At 39.6% G+C, this 19,496-nt stretch overlaps 1 protein-coding gene across 1 annotated transcript in view; it reads right to left on the bottom strand.

Annotated features, from left to right (window-relative positions):
• The window catches only part of LSAMP (limbic system associated membrane protein), a 513,955-nt gene that overhangs the window by 211,632 nt on the left and 282,827 nt on the right, over window positions 1–19,496 (bottom strand). Inside the window, exon 2 of the mRNA XM_058185192.1 lies at window positions 12,482–12,714. Coding sequence (XP_058041175.1) covers window positions 12,482–12,714 — 233 coding nt within the window. The remainder of the gene's footprint in view (window positions 1–12,481; window positions 12,715–19,496) is intronic.

The raw sequence follows: 19,496 nt of genomic DNA, 5'->3' as shown, positions 1-19,496 counted from the left end.
GGACACAGGATGCACCAGATGCCTGATTTCAACCTCCACAGTCGCCCAACTCCGTATAAAAACATTTCCCTTGAAGCACCCAATTAAATTCCACCAAGTAGATGGAACCTTGATTGGTGGCGTTCCAGCAACCCGAGTCACACAACTGGTTCGCTTAGAAATTGGTGCCCATCATGAACTTGTAAGATTCATAGTAATTCCTAAAATGTCAGAATCCATCATCCTGGGTTTAGCTTGGTTGGACAAATGGGAACCCACAATTAAATGGGAGGATGGATTCAGGAAAATTATATGGACCTTCGGACCCTTAGACCAAATCCCCCCCCACCAACAAAAAAAACCCTTACCCAAAATGACCACCAGATGGAACCAACAACCACCATGTCCAAGCCATCTCCTAAAGAACCCCGCATCCCTAAAGCATACATGGATTTATCAGATGTTTTTAGCGAGGATGAATGTAACCTCTTACCCCCCCCACCGGCAAACTGATTGCGCAATTGAATTGCACCCAGGGGCAAAATTACCAAAACCCAAAATGTACTCAATGACGCCAGCAGAAATGTCTGAACTAAGAAAATACATTGACACTAACCTAGCCAGAGGGTTCATTGAACCAGCAAAATCACCTGTAGCTGCGCCTGTGCTATTTAAACAAAAGAAAGATGGTTCGCTTAGATTATGTATTGACTTCAAAAATATCAATGCGATTTGCATACAAAACACTTATCCGTTGCCACTTATGCACGACTTGTTGAACCACCTATCAAAAGGCAAAATTTTCACCAGATTGGATTTAAGGGAAGCCTATTACCGGGTCCGCATCAAGGAAGGTGATGAATGGAAGACGGCTTTCAATTGCCCCTTGGGTAGTTTCCAATACCGTGTCATGCCCTTTGGCCTCCAAGGGGCTCCAGCTGTTTTTATGCAACTAATTAATGAAACCCTGCACCCCCATCTCTACAGTGGGGTTCTTGTCTACTTAGATGATATTCTTATTTACACAGACAATATGGAACAACACATCAAATTGGTCAGACAAGTTCTTAAAAAGCTCCTAGCCGCCAAGCTATATGTCAAACTTTCCAAATGCGAATTCCATAAGGAATCCCTTGACTACCTAGGTTACCGGATATCGAACAAAGGTATCGAAATGGACCCAGGCAAAGTAAAAGCAGTATTGGATTGGCAACCGCCACGCACACGTAAGCAACTTCAAACTTTCTTGGGATTCGCAAATTTTTACCGCAAATTCATTCCTTCTTTCGCAGAGGTAGCTCTACCATTAACAGAATTACTAAAAACTGGGCCATCACCCACCAAACCCAAACCTAACCAACCCCTACCTTGGACAATGGACTGCCAACGTTCCTTTGAACACCTGAAACGCCTCTTCTCGATGGAACCAATTCTTCAACACCCGGATCCAAATAAACCTTTTGTGGTCCAAGCTGATGCAAGTGATGTAGCAATAGCCGCTGTCTTATTACAATGGAATACCGAGAACAACCTTATGCCCTGCGCGTACGTGTCTAAAAAATTGACGGACACTGAACGCAGATGGGCAGTTTGGGAAAAGGAAGCCTTTGCGGTACGTTGGGCACTCCTCTCCTGGAGGCACTTCCTTGAAGGGGCAAAAGAACCATTCGAGGTATGGACTGACCACAAAAACCTCGAATACTTAAAAAAACCCCGAAAGCTTTCCCCCAAACAAGTTCGATGGGCTCAGTTTTTCAAACGCTTCCACTTCACCCTCAAATACATCCCAGGCGACCAAAATCTACTGGCTGACACTCTATCTAGGAAACCACAATTTGACAGCCAACGCGAAGAGGTGATTCATGCGATGATCCCCGATAGCGAACCGGCCAACCAAGCATTTACTCAACCGCGATCACCCCGCACTACTAACATCCCACCCAATAAACTGCTAGCAGACTTAAAATCAGCACTCACTGACGATGCTTGGTTTAAAGACAACTCGCCAGACCTCACCTTAAGGGATGGGATACCCTGGAAGGGCACCAAAATTTATGTACCCGTCGCTATGCGGTTGCCAATACTACAGAGAAGCCACGACTCTCGCCTAGGAGGTCACTTTGGATTTTTAAAAACTCTCCACTTGACAAGAAGACAATTCTGGTGGCCGAAAATGAAATCAGATGTTGAAGACTACATCAGGAGCTGTGCTACCTGCGCCACCATGAAGTCCAGACCAGGGAAACCCCCTGGACTCCAACAACCCGTAGCCGAACCCACCCGACCATGGGAAGAGATTGCCATGGATTTTATTGTTGAACTCCCACCTAGTGGAGGAAATACAGTGATATGGACCGTAGTGGACTTATTCTCTAAACAGGCCCATTTCACTGCGTGCAGCGGATTGCCATCGGCTAGAAAATTAGCAAAGCTCTTCCTCAAACACATCTACAGACTGCATGGAGTTCCTAAAAGGATAATATCGGACAGGGGTGTTCAATTCACAGCCAAGTTCTGGAGAGAATTCCTACAGTCCATTGGGTCGTCTCAAGGACTTAGTTCTGGTTTCCATCCGGAAACTAACGGAGCGGCTGAAAAACTTAATTCCATGGTGGAACAATACATACGGTGTTATGTAAATTACCAACAAGAAAACTGGTCCGACTTGTTACCATTTGCGGAGGTTGCATATAATAATGCGGTACACACCAGCACGGGGATAACCTCTTTTCAAGTAACCAGCGGCATGGACTTCGTTCCAATGCCTGAACTCCCGTTCAACCCCCACTTCAGTCTCCTAACAGACTGGATGAATTCATTAAAAAGGTTGGGAAAATACAAAAGGCTTTAGCTGTAACAGCTCGAAATTACAAAGCCCAAGCTGACAAACACCGTTCCTTCAACCCCTTTTCGCATTGGAGATAAAGTCTTTTTGTCTACTAAGTATCTAAGATTACGAATACCCAGCAGGAAATTCGGTCCAAAATTTTTGGGTCCTTTCCCCATTGTAAAAATTATTAATCCCGTAACCGTCCAACTCAAACTCCTCGCATGTTGGGAAGAATACACCCGGTATTCCATACCAGCTTACTAAAACCTGCTAGACAATCCCGCCTAAGGCCTCACCCTACCGCTCCCCCACCCCCCTTGATAATCCAAGGTGAAACTCACTATGAAATCAAGAAAATTCTTGACTCTAGACTCTACAGAGGTCAATTACAATACTTAGTCCACTGGAAAGGATACCCATTATCTGAATCTACTTGGGTCAAAAGTTGGAAAGTGAATGCGGACAATTTAATTAAACAATTTCACGACACTTTCCCTGACAAACCTAAGAAACCTCTTGGGGAGGGGGGGGGGTAGAAGGGAATTGTGGACCATTGGCACTTTTCTTTATCGACTCTTTGTTTTTCTTTCCTAGGATATAGTTTCTTTTCTAAGAGGGGACGCCTGTCAGGCCTGGAAACCATATTAAACTTTAGGTTTCCAGACGCTGCCACATTTTTATCCTGAGGGGAGGAGGGGGGTTGAGGGGTATGGTAACATTCTTCAAAGGGTCAAGGTCGGTTGGTGTTCACGTCTGCAGGAAGAGTGGCAAGAAGTTACTCGAATGAACTGGAAGAACGTGGGACCGTGTGATCATCAGAGGGGTCAGGGGGGTGGGACTATGGGGGTTTGTATAACTGGGGAAACGAATCCGGAACTTCAGTTTTGGGAATTGCACTCATCGTGTGCCAGTCTCCTCATGCTAGTAAAGGACTCTGAGAAAAAGAAAAAATGCCTCTGTGTCTCTTTTACGCAGAAGAGGTATTTCTGGAACCTTGACACAGAGTTGTTAATGCCTGGAATGCACTACCAAACTGTGGTTTCATCCCAAAACCCTCAAAATTTTAACCTTAGACTGGCTACTATTGACCTCACCCCAGGGGTGAAATGCTACCGGATCAGACCGGATCGGGCGAGTAGGTAGCGGAGATTGGTTCTGGTTCGCCGATCCGGTAGTAATCGCTGACTGGCCACGCCTCCAAACCAGTCCATGGCCCACAGTCCAGCCTTCGCAAGCTGGACACCAGGACACTGGGAAGGCAGCTCGCCACCTGCTCGCCCTTAGGTCAGGGGCCGGGGCCCATTCCCCGAGGCCCTGGAGCCACCGCCTGCCCCAACCAGGTCAGGGAATGCACCATTCCCTGACTCCGGCCTTCCCCCAGAGCCGCTGCCCGCTCTTCCTTCGCCCACTCGCTGCCCGCTCGCTGCCTGTTCGCCCTTCGCCGTTCACCCAGGGCCCAGGGATACCTCATTCCCCGAGACCCTGGAACCACCCCCTGCTCACCGCCTGCCTCAACCGGGTTGGGGAATGCACCATTCCCTGACACCAACCTTGTCCCAGAGCCGCCGCCCACTCTTCCTTCACCACACGGCGTATACTTACTTTCTTCCAGCGGCTGGCTGCCAGGAAAGGCAAGCGTCCAAAAGTTACTGGAGTCCCTCTCCTTGAATATGCCGTCGCCATTGCTGCTTGTTCCATGCACCGGCTGCGCAAGTGGACACCGTTTATTTCATTTATTTGTCAGTGGCAGGTTGGGTGTGCGCTTGCGCAGCCGGCGCATAGAACAAGGCAGCATATTCAAGGAGAGCAACTCTGATAACATTTGGACACTTGCCTTTCCTGGCAGCCAGCCACTGAAGAAAAGTAAGTATATGCCGCGTGGTGAAGGAAGAGCGGGTGTCAGCTGCGGGACAAGGCTGGTGTCGGGGAATGTTGCATTTCCTGACCTAGTTGAGGAGGAGGGAATGGGGCGTCCCTGGGCTCGGCCCCTGACCAAAGGCGAAGGGCGAGCAGGCGGTGAGCGGGTGGTGAGTGGGCAGCAGCTCCAGAGAAAGGTTGGAGTGGAGAATGGTGCATTCCCCGACCCGGTTGAGGCAGGTGGCGGCTCCGGGGCCTCCAGAAATGGCACATTTTTAAAATTTATTTTTAATTAATTAATTAATTTAATTACTTTTACTTTTACTATTACTTTTAATTAATTAATTTTTTTCCCCTACTGGGTTCTGTGAGTGTGGCTTGGTGGGGTGGGGGTTGTGACTGAGTGGGCATGGCTGTGAGTGACATTGAGTTGGCCACGCCCATTCAGTCACAGGACACACCCACTCACCAAGCCACACCCACAGAACAGGTACCAAAATTTTTTAGATTTCACCCCTGCCTCACCCCATTCCTAAGAGGTCTGTAAGGGGCCTGCATAAGTGCACCTGTGTGCCTACTGTCCCTGTCGTAATATTCCTTTTTACTTACCCTTTTCATGTATCCAAATTATGTTTATACTTTTACCTGTTATCTTATATACGATTGACAAAATAAATAAAAATAAAATAAAATAAAGAGGCCTCCATTGAAGGGCCAGACAAAAATTGAGATAGAAACATACTAAGAAATGGAAAAAATAAAAATATAACTGTCAAGTCCCGGCCGGGGCTTGACAATAACACTGAGGAAGAAGATAATTCTGAGGCTTGCTGAAATAACAAGAAATGTAGTTTTGAAGCTTTTATTTTCTGTTCCAAAGCTCTCTTTAATCACAGTTGCCAAGATCAGCCATATACCTTCCAAACATTTAAAGCAATAAACTCATGAAGGCATTATCTGAGATAACAAGAAGTCTTCAAATAATTGTAATACACTTTAAAAGAAAAATGAAAAATGCTAACCTCCCAAATTCTGTCCCAAAACACGCTGGTCTTGAATCATCCCCCTGTCTAGAGCAAAAAACAGTTTCTCTCATCATTCCTCCTGCCAATGTTAATATGAATTCTAGCCACCAAAAGTTGCCCACCCATTTGGATGATATATATCCATGTGAAAAATGCACTGGAGTATATTAGAACAGTCTGGTTGGTGGATAACATAACTGTCTTCCTGAAAAGATACTGCAAGCAGAAAATGAGATTGCATTTGTTGCAAACCTTATTTTCAGTTTTAGAAAGACAAAAAAAATGTTCTCAGCTAAATGGAATGGTTGCAGAGCACCTACAGAAACCACAGCACCCTATGGAAATATTCATGAATATAGATGGAAAAGCTGTGTTGGGAGGATGGAAAATTAAAAGTGTCCTACTATGTTTAAAACAGTTCAATCTTACCAGGATGGAATTATTTTCATGTTGAAGTTTCAAGAATTTGCAACATGATCATTCCAACTGATGTAGTCACGCAGATAATAAATTTTAGATTTTGTGGCTAGAATGGTACTCTGATACAGAGTTACCACCACAACTGGAACCAGAATTTCCATTGCTACACAAGGTGCTTGGTGAGCGATGCCTAATTTTCAGACCTTTTTTGTCACTGTTGTTAAGCAAATCACTGCAGTTGGTAAATGAATCAAATGGACCTTGAGTGAATCTGGCTTCCTCCATTGACTTTGTTGGTCAAAAGTTGGATAGGAAAATCCCAAATGATGATCATATGACCCCAGGAAGCTGCAGCTCTCATAAATATATGCTGGTTGCCAAGTGCCTGAATTCTGATCATATGACCGGAGGGGGCGTGTGCTATGACAGTTGCAAGTGTGAGGACTGATAGTCACTTTTTTCCAGTGCCGTTGTAACTTTGAAGGATCACTAAACAAATGGTTGTAATGTGAGTACTACCTATAATCAGACAGAATATGTAATTTGCTGATATATATGTTTTTTTCCCCCCTGATGTGTGGCTGCCTCTAATAGTGGCCCTACAGTGCATGATTTTGGAATATTTCTCATGGAGCAAAATAGCTGTTTTTGTGACTTTCTTTTTTGCAATCCTGAAGTATCCTGCTGGATAGGCAGGAAGTCAAGGGCATGAGGTCTTCGTAATTAAATGGCTGGTTAGCACAGAATGAAAAAAAAAATGTATCATCTTCTCTGCAGATGGTAATTTTATCTCTCCAATTAGTAAGGCTTTCACAAAAGGCATTATTCACATGTGTTCAAAGGATACTTTGATCGTGAAAAGCTTCTATAGGCCAGAGCTGCTGCAGCTGAGGTATAACTGAAAGCCCGCTTGAAAAAAAAAATCTTGTTTTAAATTTGTCTCCTTTTTAATGGCACTTCACTCTTAGCATATCTTATAGTGCCAATTACTATTTCCTTTTAATAGCATTGTGAATAACTCTGGCAAAGCGGAGGAATGGAGATTCAATGAAGTCAATAAGAATGCAGGAAATTGCACTGATTTTCAGTTTGACTAAGGGTTAGCATTCATTTGTTTATTGCATGTTAATGACAGCTATCACATGTTAGCATGACTGTGAGGAACTTCTGCAAATTATAAATCAAGGATAGCATTCTCTTTAACAGTCTAAATTGTAGTAAAGATGTCCAAGACAAGATTTAAAGTTCTCAAGTTCATCTTCTGAACTGTTGTCTAAATCAGTGGTCCCCAACATTTCCAGCTTTGTGGACCCAATGGGTGGGGGGAAGAAATGGTTCTATTGAAGTGGCAGATATGGACATGTGAGAGTGCCCACCGCTCATACAAATGGAGCTTCGTGCATCTGTGTGAATGCCCGCTGCATGTACAAGTGGAGCTGTGTGTGCACACTTGTATGCTGCTCGTGTGGCCTGGTGCTGAACGGTGTGCGATCCGGTACCAGGCTGCAACTCTGGAGGTTTGGGAGTCCTGGTCTAAATGCTGAACTATGTATTTGCATTAACTGTTGCATAGCATCTATATCAGTTTTGTCCAATCCTTAATAATTGCATATATTTCGTTATTCATTTGGACTATTTATATCTCATATGAGTGAAAATTTACTCTCCTTTTTCAAAAAACTGCAAATTTCCCAAAATTTCAATTATTTAGTGAAATGGATTGCAAAAAAATCCTGAAGTTTTTTAAAAGAGGAAGTGAAATGGAGCCAACATGAATAAATATGTCTATCCCAGCAAAGAAAGTTAACATTTCATCCTGCATTCAAGCTGTTTCAGAAAGCGCTAAAGCTAACAAGAAGTGGCAATTTCTCTGAATTGGAGCTAATCATGTTCAAACAAGTTACAGCCCATTTGAGACTTTCCTGGTATCACTGGAAGAAATATTACTCAAGTTTGGGTTTCTTTGTGTTTTGGGGAAGGTTTTTATAAGAGGAGAAGGAAGTGGAAAGCAAACCACTCTCATTTCTACCCAGAATTCCAAATCATGAAGTTCACTGTAAAATCATTTTGCAAAAGGAGGTAAGATAAGTCGCATAAATCTGGATCATTGTTTGGAGGGTTGGAATGGGAACAATTCTGAGAAACTGGACCTCCTATTTATTTATTAAATTTGTTTGCCACCCATCTTGCCACAAGGTGACTGTGGGTGGCTCCACAAAGCAACTTTATTGTATTTAATATTCCCAGTGTAACTTTTGAAATAAAAATAAATATCTGATAAATTATGCTAATTTATACGATAAAGAGATGTGGTGGCTCAATGGCTAAGATGCTGAGCTTGTCGATCGAAAGGTTGGCAGTTCAGCAGTTTGAATCCCTAGTGCTACATAACAGGGTGAGCCCCCGTTACTTGTCCCAGCTTCTGCCAACCTAGCAGTTCGAAAGCACATAAAAAATGCAAGTAGAAAAATAAGGACCACCTTTGGTGGGAACGTAACAGCGTTCCATGCACCTTTGGCGTTTAGTCATGCCGGCCATATGACCATGGAGACATCTTCGGACAGCGCTGGCTCTTCAGCTTTGAAACGGAGATGAGCACCGCCCCCTAGAGTCAGGAACGACTAGCACATTTGTGCGAGGGGAACCTTTACCTTATACTTGGTAAATTCAGCTACTTTACTGACACTCTTTGGCTATGAATTCTCAGCGTACTGGGAACATGTGCATAGCATACTGTGCGCTCTATTAAAAATGTTTTAAAAAGACAACTTTTGCCAGTTTAGGCTGGCAAATACAGCTATATTCAGAGCAATCTATTCCCTGTTAACATTTCATCCAGATTCAAGTGTCCTTGAAGACACTCCGTACATATCAGTTTGTGCAAACTTTAGTAGCAAGATAGTGACTGCACTTTGATGATGATTATATAATGCCTGTTTTTTGTGATCATCATTAGCTTCCAATTCATTTCTGATTTAAGACCAAGGTGATGGTATTTATCTAAATTCCTAAGAGCTAAGAACGGTTACAAATGCCCTACTAATATGATTGTACATATTCAGGGCCCTCTGAATGCCCTTCTGATAAAAGTTAATTTGCTCTTAACTTTTGGATACATTTAAGAAATCTATGAATGTAAATACAATATCTTTTATTGTTCAATTCATCTCTTCATTGATATCCAGACTCTCTGGCTTCCCATGGTTCAGGGAAATCCCAAGAGAAGATGTTGTCCATTGGGCTTTTTCAGGTTATAGTGCTACTAAAGAGAGACCTGCCCTGCAAACATTAATTCCAAATTATTTTCTTGGATAATTTTAGAAAAGTTTTATCAGTTACCCCATTTGTCTGCCCACAAAAGCTAATTATACTGTTTATTTGTTCAAGTTTACCACTGTACAGCGGGCATTCATTTATCAAAATTTTGAAAAATGTTTTGAAGCAATGTCATCTGAAACTCTTGCCAACTGTCTTCTCAAAGTCACTGAAAAGTGAAAAACTCAGAATCTAATATGAGAATATTTTAATTAAAAAAAGAAAAAAATCATTATAAGATGAAAAGGAATAATATGAAGTGGTAAACTTGAATCCTAAGTAGTTAATAAATTTTCAACTTTTTAATTAATTTAAAAATGATATGGATGTCATTTGCAGCAATGTAGTCATGTGACTGCCTTGACATCTATATTCTTTGTAATAAATCTCCACCTACTCTGTCAGCATTTCACATGATGTATAGTGTGTAATATAGTATGAAATCAGTAATCAGTCATTCACATTTTAAGAGACTATCCTGCCCATTTTGAATTATTTGTCCTGCAGATTAATGTTAGTTTACCATTGGCTATCTTAAAAGGTACAAATTAAGGGCAGAAATTTGGTCATGATATCATTTATCTTTATTGCTTCAGATAAAGACCAGCAGATTAAAAACCAATTCTATGTTTATGCAAAGATAAATTCCAGTCTGAACAGAAGAACCTAGTGAATATCCACAGAACTGTAGAATCTGTTTTCACTTGCTAAACCTCTTATGATTTAGAAGACCAAATCTATTTTAGACCAGGACAGATTAATTGCTTAAGTAACCTAGTAACCTATTCTGTCTGGAAGTGGCTCTTTGGAGACTCAAGCACAAGTTGTTGTTGTTGTTGTTTTAATGTAACCAGTGGCTTAAAATTTTTGACTGACAATATCAGGAACTGAAGCCATAGGCTTTTGGCACACAAACCCAGTCCCTTCTCTATGCAGATTAAACTCTTAGCTACATTTATATGACATGCTATATCTTGAATAATCTGAATATATGCTTTCCTGAACAAACCCAAAGAGCATTCTTCACATATATTGCTAAACTGCAAACCATTGTTTGATATCACTATGTTTACGCTGACTTAATTTGCCAGACAAAACCAAAGAAATAGAATTTTATAAATTCAGATCTGAATGGCATGTCAAATCAAGACACAGTTGCTGGAAAAGATGCAAGCCTTAAACCATAAACCATCATTTACAAAAGACAAAATGTCCCTTTATCAAAATGTGCTAGCCATTGTTTAGCTTAATGTAATGTATACATCTTTATGTAAAGTTACAAATATGCTTGAAAGTTTAAAATAAAAATACATGAATTAATGAAGTCATGGACTTATGTGATTTTGATTATATTTCATAATATTTTATTTCAGTTATTTCAGTTCAGTTATCTAGAAATTACTATAATTTCTGCCAGTCACATCAATCAGTACAATACAGTAACTGGCTGACCAACCGCATTCAATGTGTAGCCCTCAATCCACTTCCCATGGAGGGAAGTATGTAGTGGAGTACCCCAAGGCTCTGTTTTAGGCCCAGTACTCTTCAACATTTTCATCAATGACTTGGACAAGGGGATAGATGGGGAACTCATCAAATTTGCAGATGACACCAAGCTGGCAGGAATAGCCAACACTCCAGAAGATAGGCTCAAGTTAAAGAAGGATCTTGACAGACTTGAACATTGGGTGCTAGCTAACAAAATGACATTCAACAGTGAAAAAAGTAAGGTTCTACATTTAGGCAAAAAACAAAAACAAAATGCACAGGTACGTATATGTGGTACCTTGCTTAATAGTAGTACCTGTGAGAGAGATCTTGGAGTCCTAGTGGACAACCGTTTAGATATGAGCCAGCAGTGTGCAGCAGCTGCTAAAAAAGCCAACACAGTTCTGGGCTGCATAAACAGAGGGATAGAATCAAGATCATTATAAAGTTAGTGCCACTTTATAATGCCTTGGTAAGGCCATACTTGGAATGCTGCATTCAGTTTTGGTCACCGCGAAGTAAAAAAGATGCTGAGACTCTAGAAACAGTGCAGAGAAGAGCAACAAAGATGATTAGGGGACTAGAGGCTAAAACATATGAAGAACAGTTGCAGGAACTGGGTATGTCTAGTTTTAAAAAAAGAAGGACTAGGGGAGACATGATAGCTGTGTTCCAATATCTCAGGGGTTGCCACAAAGAAGAGGGAGTCGGGCTGTTTTCCAAAGCACCTGAGGGTAGAACAAGAAGCAATGGGTGGAAACTGATCAAGGAAAGAAGCAACTTAGAACTAAGGAGAAATTTCCTGACAGTTAGAACAATTAATAAGTGGAACGACTTGCCTGCAGAAGTTGTGAATGCTCCAACACTGGAAATTTTTAAGAAAATGTTGGATAACCATCCGTCTGAGATGGTGTAGGGTTTCCTGCCTGGTCAGGGGGTTGGACTAGAAGGCCTCCAAGGTCCCTTCCAACTCTGTTGTTATTATATAGTATTACAGTGTAAGAAAAATATTTGCATTATTGTCACCAATGTATTGCCAACTAAATATTTCTGGGAAAACCATAGGGAAATATGTATACATTAACTTTCTTCATTCATTTCCCTTGCAACAAATATTAAACATCAACTTGCTTCATATACTAGAGGCAATATTAGTGTTAGTATTCATAAACACTATGCATTTCTCAATTCTGTGATGACCCAACTCATAAAGGCTTATTATGGGAAGATAATTGTGCAGAGTTCAAACTTTAATTTTCAGTAGCTCTTCATATCCTTCTCTTCAAAATTAGATGGTGTAGTTACACAGAAAGACAAAGTGAACAGTACCCTAGTTTGCTAATATACTACCACATCAGAACACTGAAGGAAAGATGGGAAATGAAAACCAGTCATTCTTTCTCAATTAAGATTTCCTTAGCAGGAAAAAAGGGATGCAAATCAGGGCTTTATTATACATATCTCAGACAAATCCCCAAGACACTAAAAATAAATCTCACAATCGAATTGATCATTACAACAGTAGTTTTCCAAAATTCTGTTCCCATTTCCAAACATGAGTTCTTACCTTGAACGATCAAATAAACTTGAGAAGTCTTGGGATGGTGCAGCGTTTGGACTGAGCATGTATATGACCCTTCATCATAGATATCCACTTTCTGGATCCGAAGGCTGTATTCCAGAAGAGAAAGCTGCTGGAGCTCTACTCGAGGGTCCAGAGACCACTTGTCCTGACCAGCAAAAATGATACCAGAACGATTTAACCAGGCCACCTTGGAGCTTTTGTCTTCTATAAAACACCTGTAGGAGATGACAAAATAAAATATTGATGTCTAAAAAGTCCTTGCGTTTGGAATGTAAAACAAGCATGGAAACTTCTCTTATTGTCCCGTCACATCAATAATGCATGTATTATAATAGCAGATATCTAGAGGACATTTGAATTTTTGAGATTACTTTGTATCTCTTTCCAATCATCCATAATCATAATCCATAATCAGTAAAATTCCAATGATTGTCATCAATTCATCTAGCCATAGAATTAGGATAAATGTTCCAAATTTATGTGCCAAATGAAGAATATTGATCTAGGAAACTATTTGTAATGACCAGTTCCTAAACTAATAAAAATTTTTAAAAATGCTTTTATAAGCAGTTACTGCCAAGTCCTTTGTTATCACTGAAGAGATATAACAGTTTGTGGTTTCCTAGAAAGTTAAAAAGAAATGAGGAAGATCCTCTCCCGCAATTATATGACAGTGATATACTGGTTACTAATTGAGAAGTACTTCAGTTGCTAGTCTTGTAACATTTCTCTTTCTTAATAAATCTTGCTAAAGAGAATTTGAGAGACATGCTTGAAAAGGAAATTACTTTATTCTTTTCCAGGTTGCAAGGAACTCTGGAACAGTTATGCAAAACTACAGTACAATTTTACGACTTAACTATGCCATGTTAATGTCAATACTAAGAGGCTATTTATAGGCAGAAAGATGAACAAAAAACCTCTGCAATCACCATAACTTATTTAATCCTTTTATATGAAAGCATAAAGAGGCTCTTATAAATTTGGGAGATCCAGCTATATCTCATGAATAAAACCAAGGAATCTGGAATAACATGGCTTCACCAAATTTGGTAGGAATATATAATTGTTTAGTTGAGACAACATAAAAGAGACAGCTTTTTGAAGGATACATGAGTGATTTTGATTCCAAAGGGTTAAAATATATTTTAGCTACTGCCTACATGGAAAAACCTGTATAAAAACCGTACAATGCAATTTAGAGTGCTCATAAGTATAAATGAGTACAGGTTATAGTCCTGACTTACAACCATTCATTTAGCGAATGTTCAAAATTAATACAGCACTTAAAAGAGTGATTTATGAATGGTCCTTGCATTTATGACACTTTCAGCATCCCAAAGTCATGTGATCTGCAATCTGCAATTTTCCCAGCCAGTTTCTGACGTAAAATTTTAATGGGGGAAGCTGGATTCAGTTAACCATGTGATTCACTTAACAACCATGGCAAAAAAGATAATAAAAAGATAATAAAATTAGCCATGACTCACAACTGCCTTGCTCAGCAATGGAATCCTGGTCCCACTTAAATTGAGGACCAGGATTCCATCCAGGATTAAGTTGGTCCCACTTAAGTTGAGGCCATAAGTTGAAGACTACCTGTAAAATGCTGTATTTTGATACATTTGCAGGTTTCTATTGTTCATTAATTAGAAAATTGGCAAACAAAAGCCTAATGGTAGAGGATGTGGAGCCATTTGGAATTCTGTCTATGAACAAAATAATGTATTTCCAATTTGCTTCTATTTTTTAGTATACATTTTAATTATTTGTTGTGAAGCAGACACTGGAAAATAAAATAACATGAAATAATTATAATTACAGTTTTCTCCCTTATCCATTAATACACTGTCATTGTGGCAGCTTTTTTAACTTTCTAACTTTAATTTAGCGCCAGCTGTGTATAGGCAGTGCACAGAAATAATCAGCATGCTTCCCAGAAGACTAATGATCAACACTACAAAATATGAAAAGCAAGGATCTTAGCACTGCATTGCATTGGTATGAAAATACTCCAGGCAATTTGGGCAAAGCATGTGATGTCCCAAATGGCCTATGAATAATGCTGGGCTTGATTGAAGTGATATTGGGCTTAGTCTGGTTTGAACAAATATGAAATTATCACCACCAGAATCTAGAAGTGATATGCATATCATGCGCAAAAACTTGCTGAACTGAAGAAAAAAAAAGATTCTACCAACTCTGTCATATTTTTATGACTCTTTCATTTTTTATTAATCAAGTTGGATACAGAGAACATATATTTGAGTCAACAGGAATCACATTAATGTTATTAGATTACAACTTGAAAGCACCAGGCCTGGTAATTGAGGTTGTTTTTAGCCGATTATTGCCACCCCCTCACAGAAGGAAGAACTAATAATAAAGCTAAAGCTTAGATATTTTGAATACATATTATGAAGGCAAGTGCCAATTTGAGAAGACCCTGATGCTTTGAAAATGAAGTAGTACAAAAACATAATCACAGAAGATAATGGTCAAATTATGTCACTATTGACACAACATAAGCTCATAACAATGCAGTTTCTTGCAGACAAAATAAAGTCCCTCAGGTAATACAAAGTCGGAAAACACATTATCATTATTGTTTTTATTGTTGTTGTTGTTATTTAGTATTATGATAACATGGCACAAGAGAAGTAAACATATACACCAGGGGTGTCAAACTCAAGCACTGCAGGCTGGATCTGGCCCGCGGGGTGCTTAAATCTGGTCCGGGGGGCCAGCCTTGAAATAGGAAATGAACATTGGTGCCTTGGCAGTCGTAACGCCCCCCATGCCCTGTTTTGGTCAGCAAAGTGCTGCAGAATGCCATCCAGGCTGAAAATGGTGTGTGTGTGTGGGGGGGGACTCATGCGACTCCCATGTGCCCTGTTTTGGTTAGCAGGGTGCTGCAGGAGCCGTCTGTCGCATCTTGCCACCCAGTCCGTGGAGGAGAACTGCAATGCTGATCCCGTCCCCAAAGAAATTCAGTTTGACACCCCTGATATAATTATATATAAAACTTCTATGGGGGTAAGGCAGTGGCCTCATAACTGAATGTCTAATTCAGGCTATCCAAGCAATCACCTCTGGCATTGCTTCATGCAGATCTTCTAGGGAACCATAGGGAAATCTTGCACAATATGTTTAATAGTTTACATATCAGCACCATAACTGCAACAAGAGGAATCTTTCCATGCCCACTGATACAGGGAAGAGGCACTTCTTTCAGTATCACATCTAATTCTGATTAATTTCAAGGCAGGTCAAAACCAGGTGATTTGGTAGAGGGATCATTAATGGTCAGCCCACAAGAAAGTACCTTGGACCATTACTCTCTCCAGGCATTCTTGGAGGTAAACTGGGTAAATATTACATGAATAGCTGTTTTCCATGCTGGCCTATGCCATTTCAATCTTGGGATGGGCTGTACATTGTCCTGGTGAATAGAGACAGCCTTGTTATTCAGCATCCATAGCCAAATAAGAGCTTTTGGTCTGTGGAGGTATGATATTGTTAAGTACTGGTAACACAGGAGTGTAATACAATGTGCCAGATATGATACACATTGTCTGGCAGAATTAGACATCGACCATTTGTGTGGGGGCACTGTTAAGCCACATGCTGGCACAATATTTAGTTGTGGAATAAACCAAATACAAGGTTGTTGTTCATAGGGTGTTAACATTAGTGTCTTAGGACGTTCTAGCCAGACTGTTCAGATGATTGTTACGGTTTTTCAATTTTGCAGCTGTTTTTTCCAGGTATTGTCAAAAGGTTAGTGATCTGTCCAGTGTTACCCCCAGGTACTTTGGAGATTTATTACATTGTAACATACAGTTCCGGAACTTCACTGAAGGCTGGTAATTATTAAATTAATTGCTGTAAAGAAATTCCAAGTTACATGATTCCTCATCAGTCTCTCTGACAATCGTATTTTACTATTTCCCACAATATTCCATAATTGATTCTGACTATTTTTGTTTGACAAATTTTCAACCTATCTTTTGCTACTTTTAGTAGCTTTCCACAACTAACAGTCTTACCTACTGTAGGAAGAAAATACCGATGCCACGTGCCACTCGAATCACCTCCCTTCCCATCCATTCCAGAGGCAAAAGCCTCCCCTGACCCAAAGTTATAAAAACTTTTATAACTTATGTAGACTGAAACTGACAAAGCACATCTCCCCAGGAAGCCAACTACTACCAGCGAGTCAATCAGAAAGCAAAATCAAAGATAAGAAAATCCCTAATCACAATATTGTTCCCCAGTGCCAGATCCCAATGCTTGACCCTCATAAAATTCCATACCTATAAAATATTTCACACCTAGAAAAGATCAATACATCCTGCAGTGTGAGACATCTCTCCTCTCTTCACCAGACTTCAAAGGGCAAAAACAATCCAGTTAACACATCTTCACAATCCAAATTCCACCATTACTATAAATATTGCTAGTCTCAGTGTTCTGATTTTGCAGCCACGTTTGAACTGCTGACCCTCTGTTTTGTGTCTGGCTTTTCAAATAAAATTCTAGTTCTAGGAATATTGTCTCTGAAGGTAGAGATAGTAGAGCCATTTAAAATATTTTCAATTGCCTTATCATTCCTGAGTCATGACCCTCTATGAGATGACCCATTGTGGTGACCTTCTGACCGAATTGTTTCTAAATTGTTCCTAGCTAGTAGATGCAGTCCCAACATTTCTAAAGTATCATGTTGGGCAAGTCTAGTTTATGCTTTTAAAAACATTAAATAGCAGCCATCATGATACCTGGTGATAGCAAATACATTTTGTGATATTCCAGTCCTGACCTTTGCTTGATAAATAATTCTCTGTTCTTCAGGGCTCAATAGATGTTTCTTCAGTGCTTTTAGGACTAAACCTTTGTGGAGCTCATTTTGGATAAGACCAATATCACAGACTTAAAGTAGAGATCCTGCAATAGTTTTGCCTCCCATATCATGGGTAAAATAAGTAGGTCATCTCTAAAGAAAGCTTGTCTTAAATAGGGTTCTTTATGGGCTGTTCAAAGGCTAGTGAAAATATTAAAAAAAAAAAAAACCACCCAAATCTTCTAATCATATTTTTGCTTGCTGCACACGTTTCTTGCTTCCATTTCTACAGCTGAGGCTTTATCTTTTGGAACAGGAGAAAATTGGTCACTTTTCTGTCCTCTCTTCCCCATACCCCAAAGCAGATTAAAATAAAAAGATATTAAATCCATGCATATTACTTTTAATTTTTTTTTGTTTGCTACACCTGGTAAAGATTTTCTAGTTTAAAAAATAGCTTCCCATATTTCTAACAACAGAATAAGAAGCAACATATCACTTGCTCTGCATTTCTCATTCTATATAACTAAATGAAAATGTCTAATCCCAAAACTGTTGACTCTCCACCTTTAGTTGCTTCTGTTCACACTAGTGAATTTTGAAAGAAAAATAATAAAGATTGGAGCCTAAAGATAAGAAAATACTTGGCAGCAAATGGTTTCTTGGGGGAAAAGTCAGACATTTACAGTGTTCCTTAGACTGAATGTAGGTATGATCTATCTGCTGAGATCACAGATCTCTGCTTTTCTAAACCATATTCAGACTTTAATCTGTTGTTTTTTTGACAAAGAAGCTGGCATTTCCTTCCTTGTGGTTCTTTCTGGACAGTATGTTTGAAAGATTGTAAGGGAACCTTACAATCCCTAGTAAAATAGAATTTCATTACCCAAATAGCAGAAAAACCAATTTCCTGACAAGAAATGTCAAAAACATAAACTTCATATGTAACACTGGGCATTATAATCTAAATTCTAAACTAATAATGATTTATGTAAAGATTCTCAGACAGAAAATAACAAAGGTTAATTCAGAATAAGTGCCAATGTAGCTGAAGTCAAAACAGCCAATATATAGCAAACATTGGATACTAAACTGCTATAAATGTTTTTTTTAATAATCAAAGAACATTGTGATAATCACTGCTTATTTTTTAATGGAGTAACCCATTCTTATTGATGTGCTAAACTTAGCATGATTTGTGTTAAGCATAACTCTCATCTATTCTTCATTTAGTCAGATACCATCCAAATACGTGAAGGAGGTATAATTCTTATAAGAATAAAACTCCTATAACTCTTATAAGATTGGTTAGCTGTATATGCATATTTTCTCATTCACTAACCTGCCTATTTTCTAAAATGTGACAGCTGTTTCAAACAGTGTACTTAAACAGGGAAAACTGTATTTACAAAAGTGTTTTTTTTGTCTTTGTATTTTCTGCATTGCACAGAATATTGGGGGACAGAATGTGATTCCCATATGCCCAGAGTTAGCTTGCTGCGCTTAGTTGTCATGCAAGATCCTTGTTCTATCTGATCAGATCTTGAACAATCAGTGGAGAAGGATGAATGAAACACAACTTTTCCAACATTATTAGCTTCATGATCTGGCATATAATTTTGAATTAGTTTCTCCTGAGAGCCAATTTGGTGTAATGCTTGAGGCATCAGGCTACAAACCCAGATATAGTGAATCCTTAGGCCAAAACCAGCTGGATAACTTTGAGCCAGCTATTTTCTCTCAGCCCTGGGCAATAGCAAACCAGTTCTAAAAAGCTTTACAAGAAAACTGTAGACTCTTCTCCAGGCAGACTCCAAAAGTCAACAGGATTGAATGGAATTAAGAACAAAACATTTCTATTATAATCATTTCTGTCGACATGGAATAATCTTCTCTTTTTCCTGAACTATTTTCCTGTTCTGTGATGTCTAATAGAAAAGTAAGGTGAAGAAGTTAACAAATAAATGAAAATGAATGATAAATATATATGGATGCGAAAGAACAGAGTAATGACTTACATAATTTTTAAACTGGTTCTACTAAATTTAGTCAGGAGAATTTAAATATGTTTTTATATTCTTTTGACTTTTTTTTTAAAAAAAAGATCTTAGCATCTCTCTTGAAACCCCCATTTTCTTTAAAATTATCATTATTTGC

This window comes from Ahaetulla prasina, chromosome 5 (assembly GCF_028640845.1).
Source record: "Ahaetulla prasina isolate Xishuangbanna chromosome 5, ASM2864084v1, whole genome shotgun sequence".
NCBI lineage: Eukaryota > Metazoa > Chordata > Lepidosauria > Squamata > Colubridae > Ahaetulla > Ahaetulla prasina.
The sequence above is the reverse complement of the archived record's forward strand: the minus strand, read 5'-3'. Positions and strand labels throughout refer to the sequence as shown.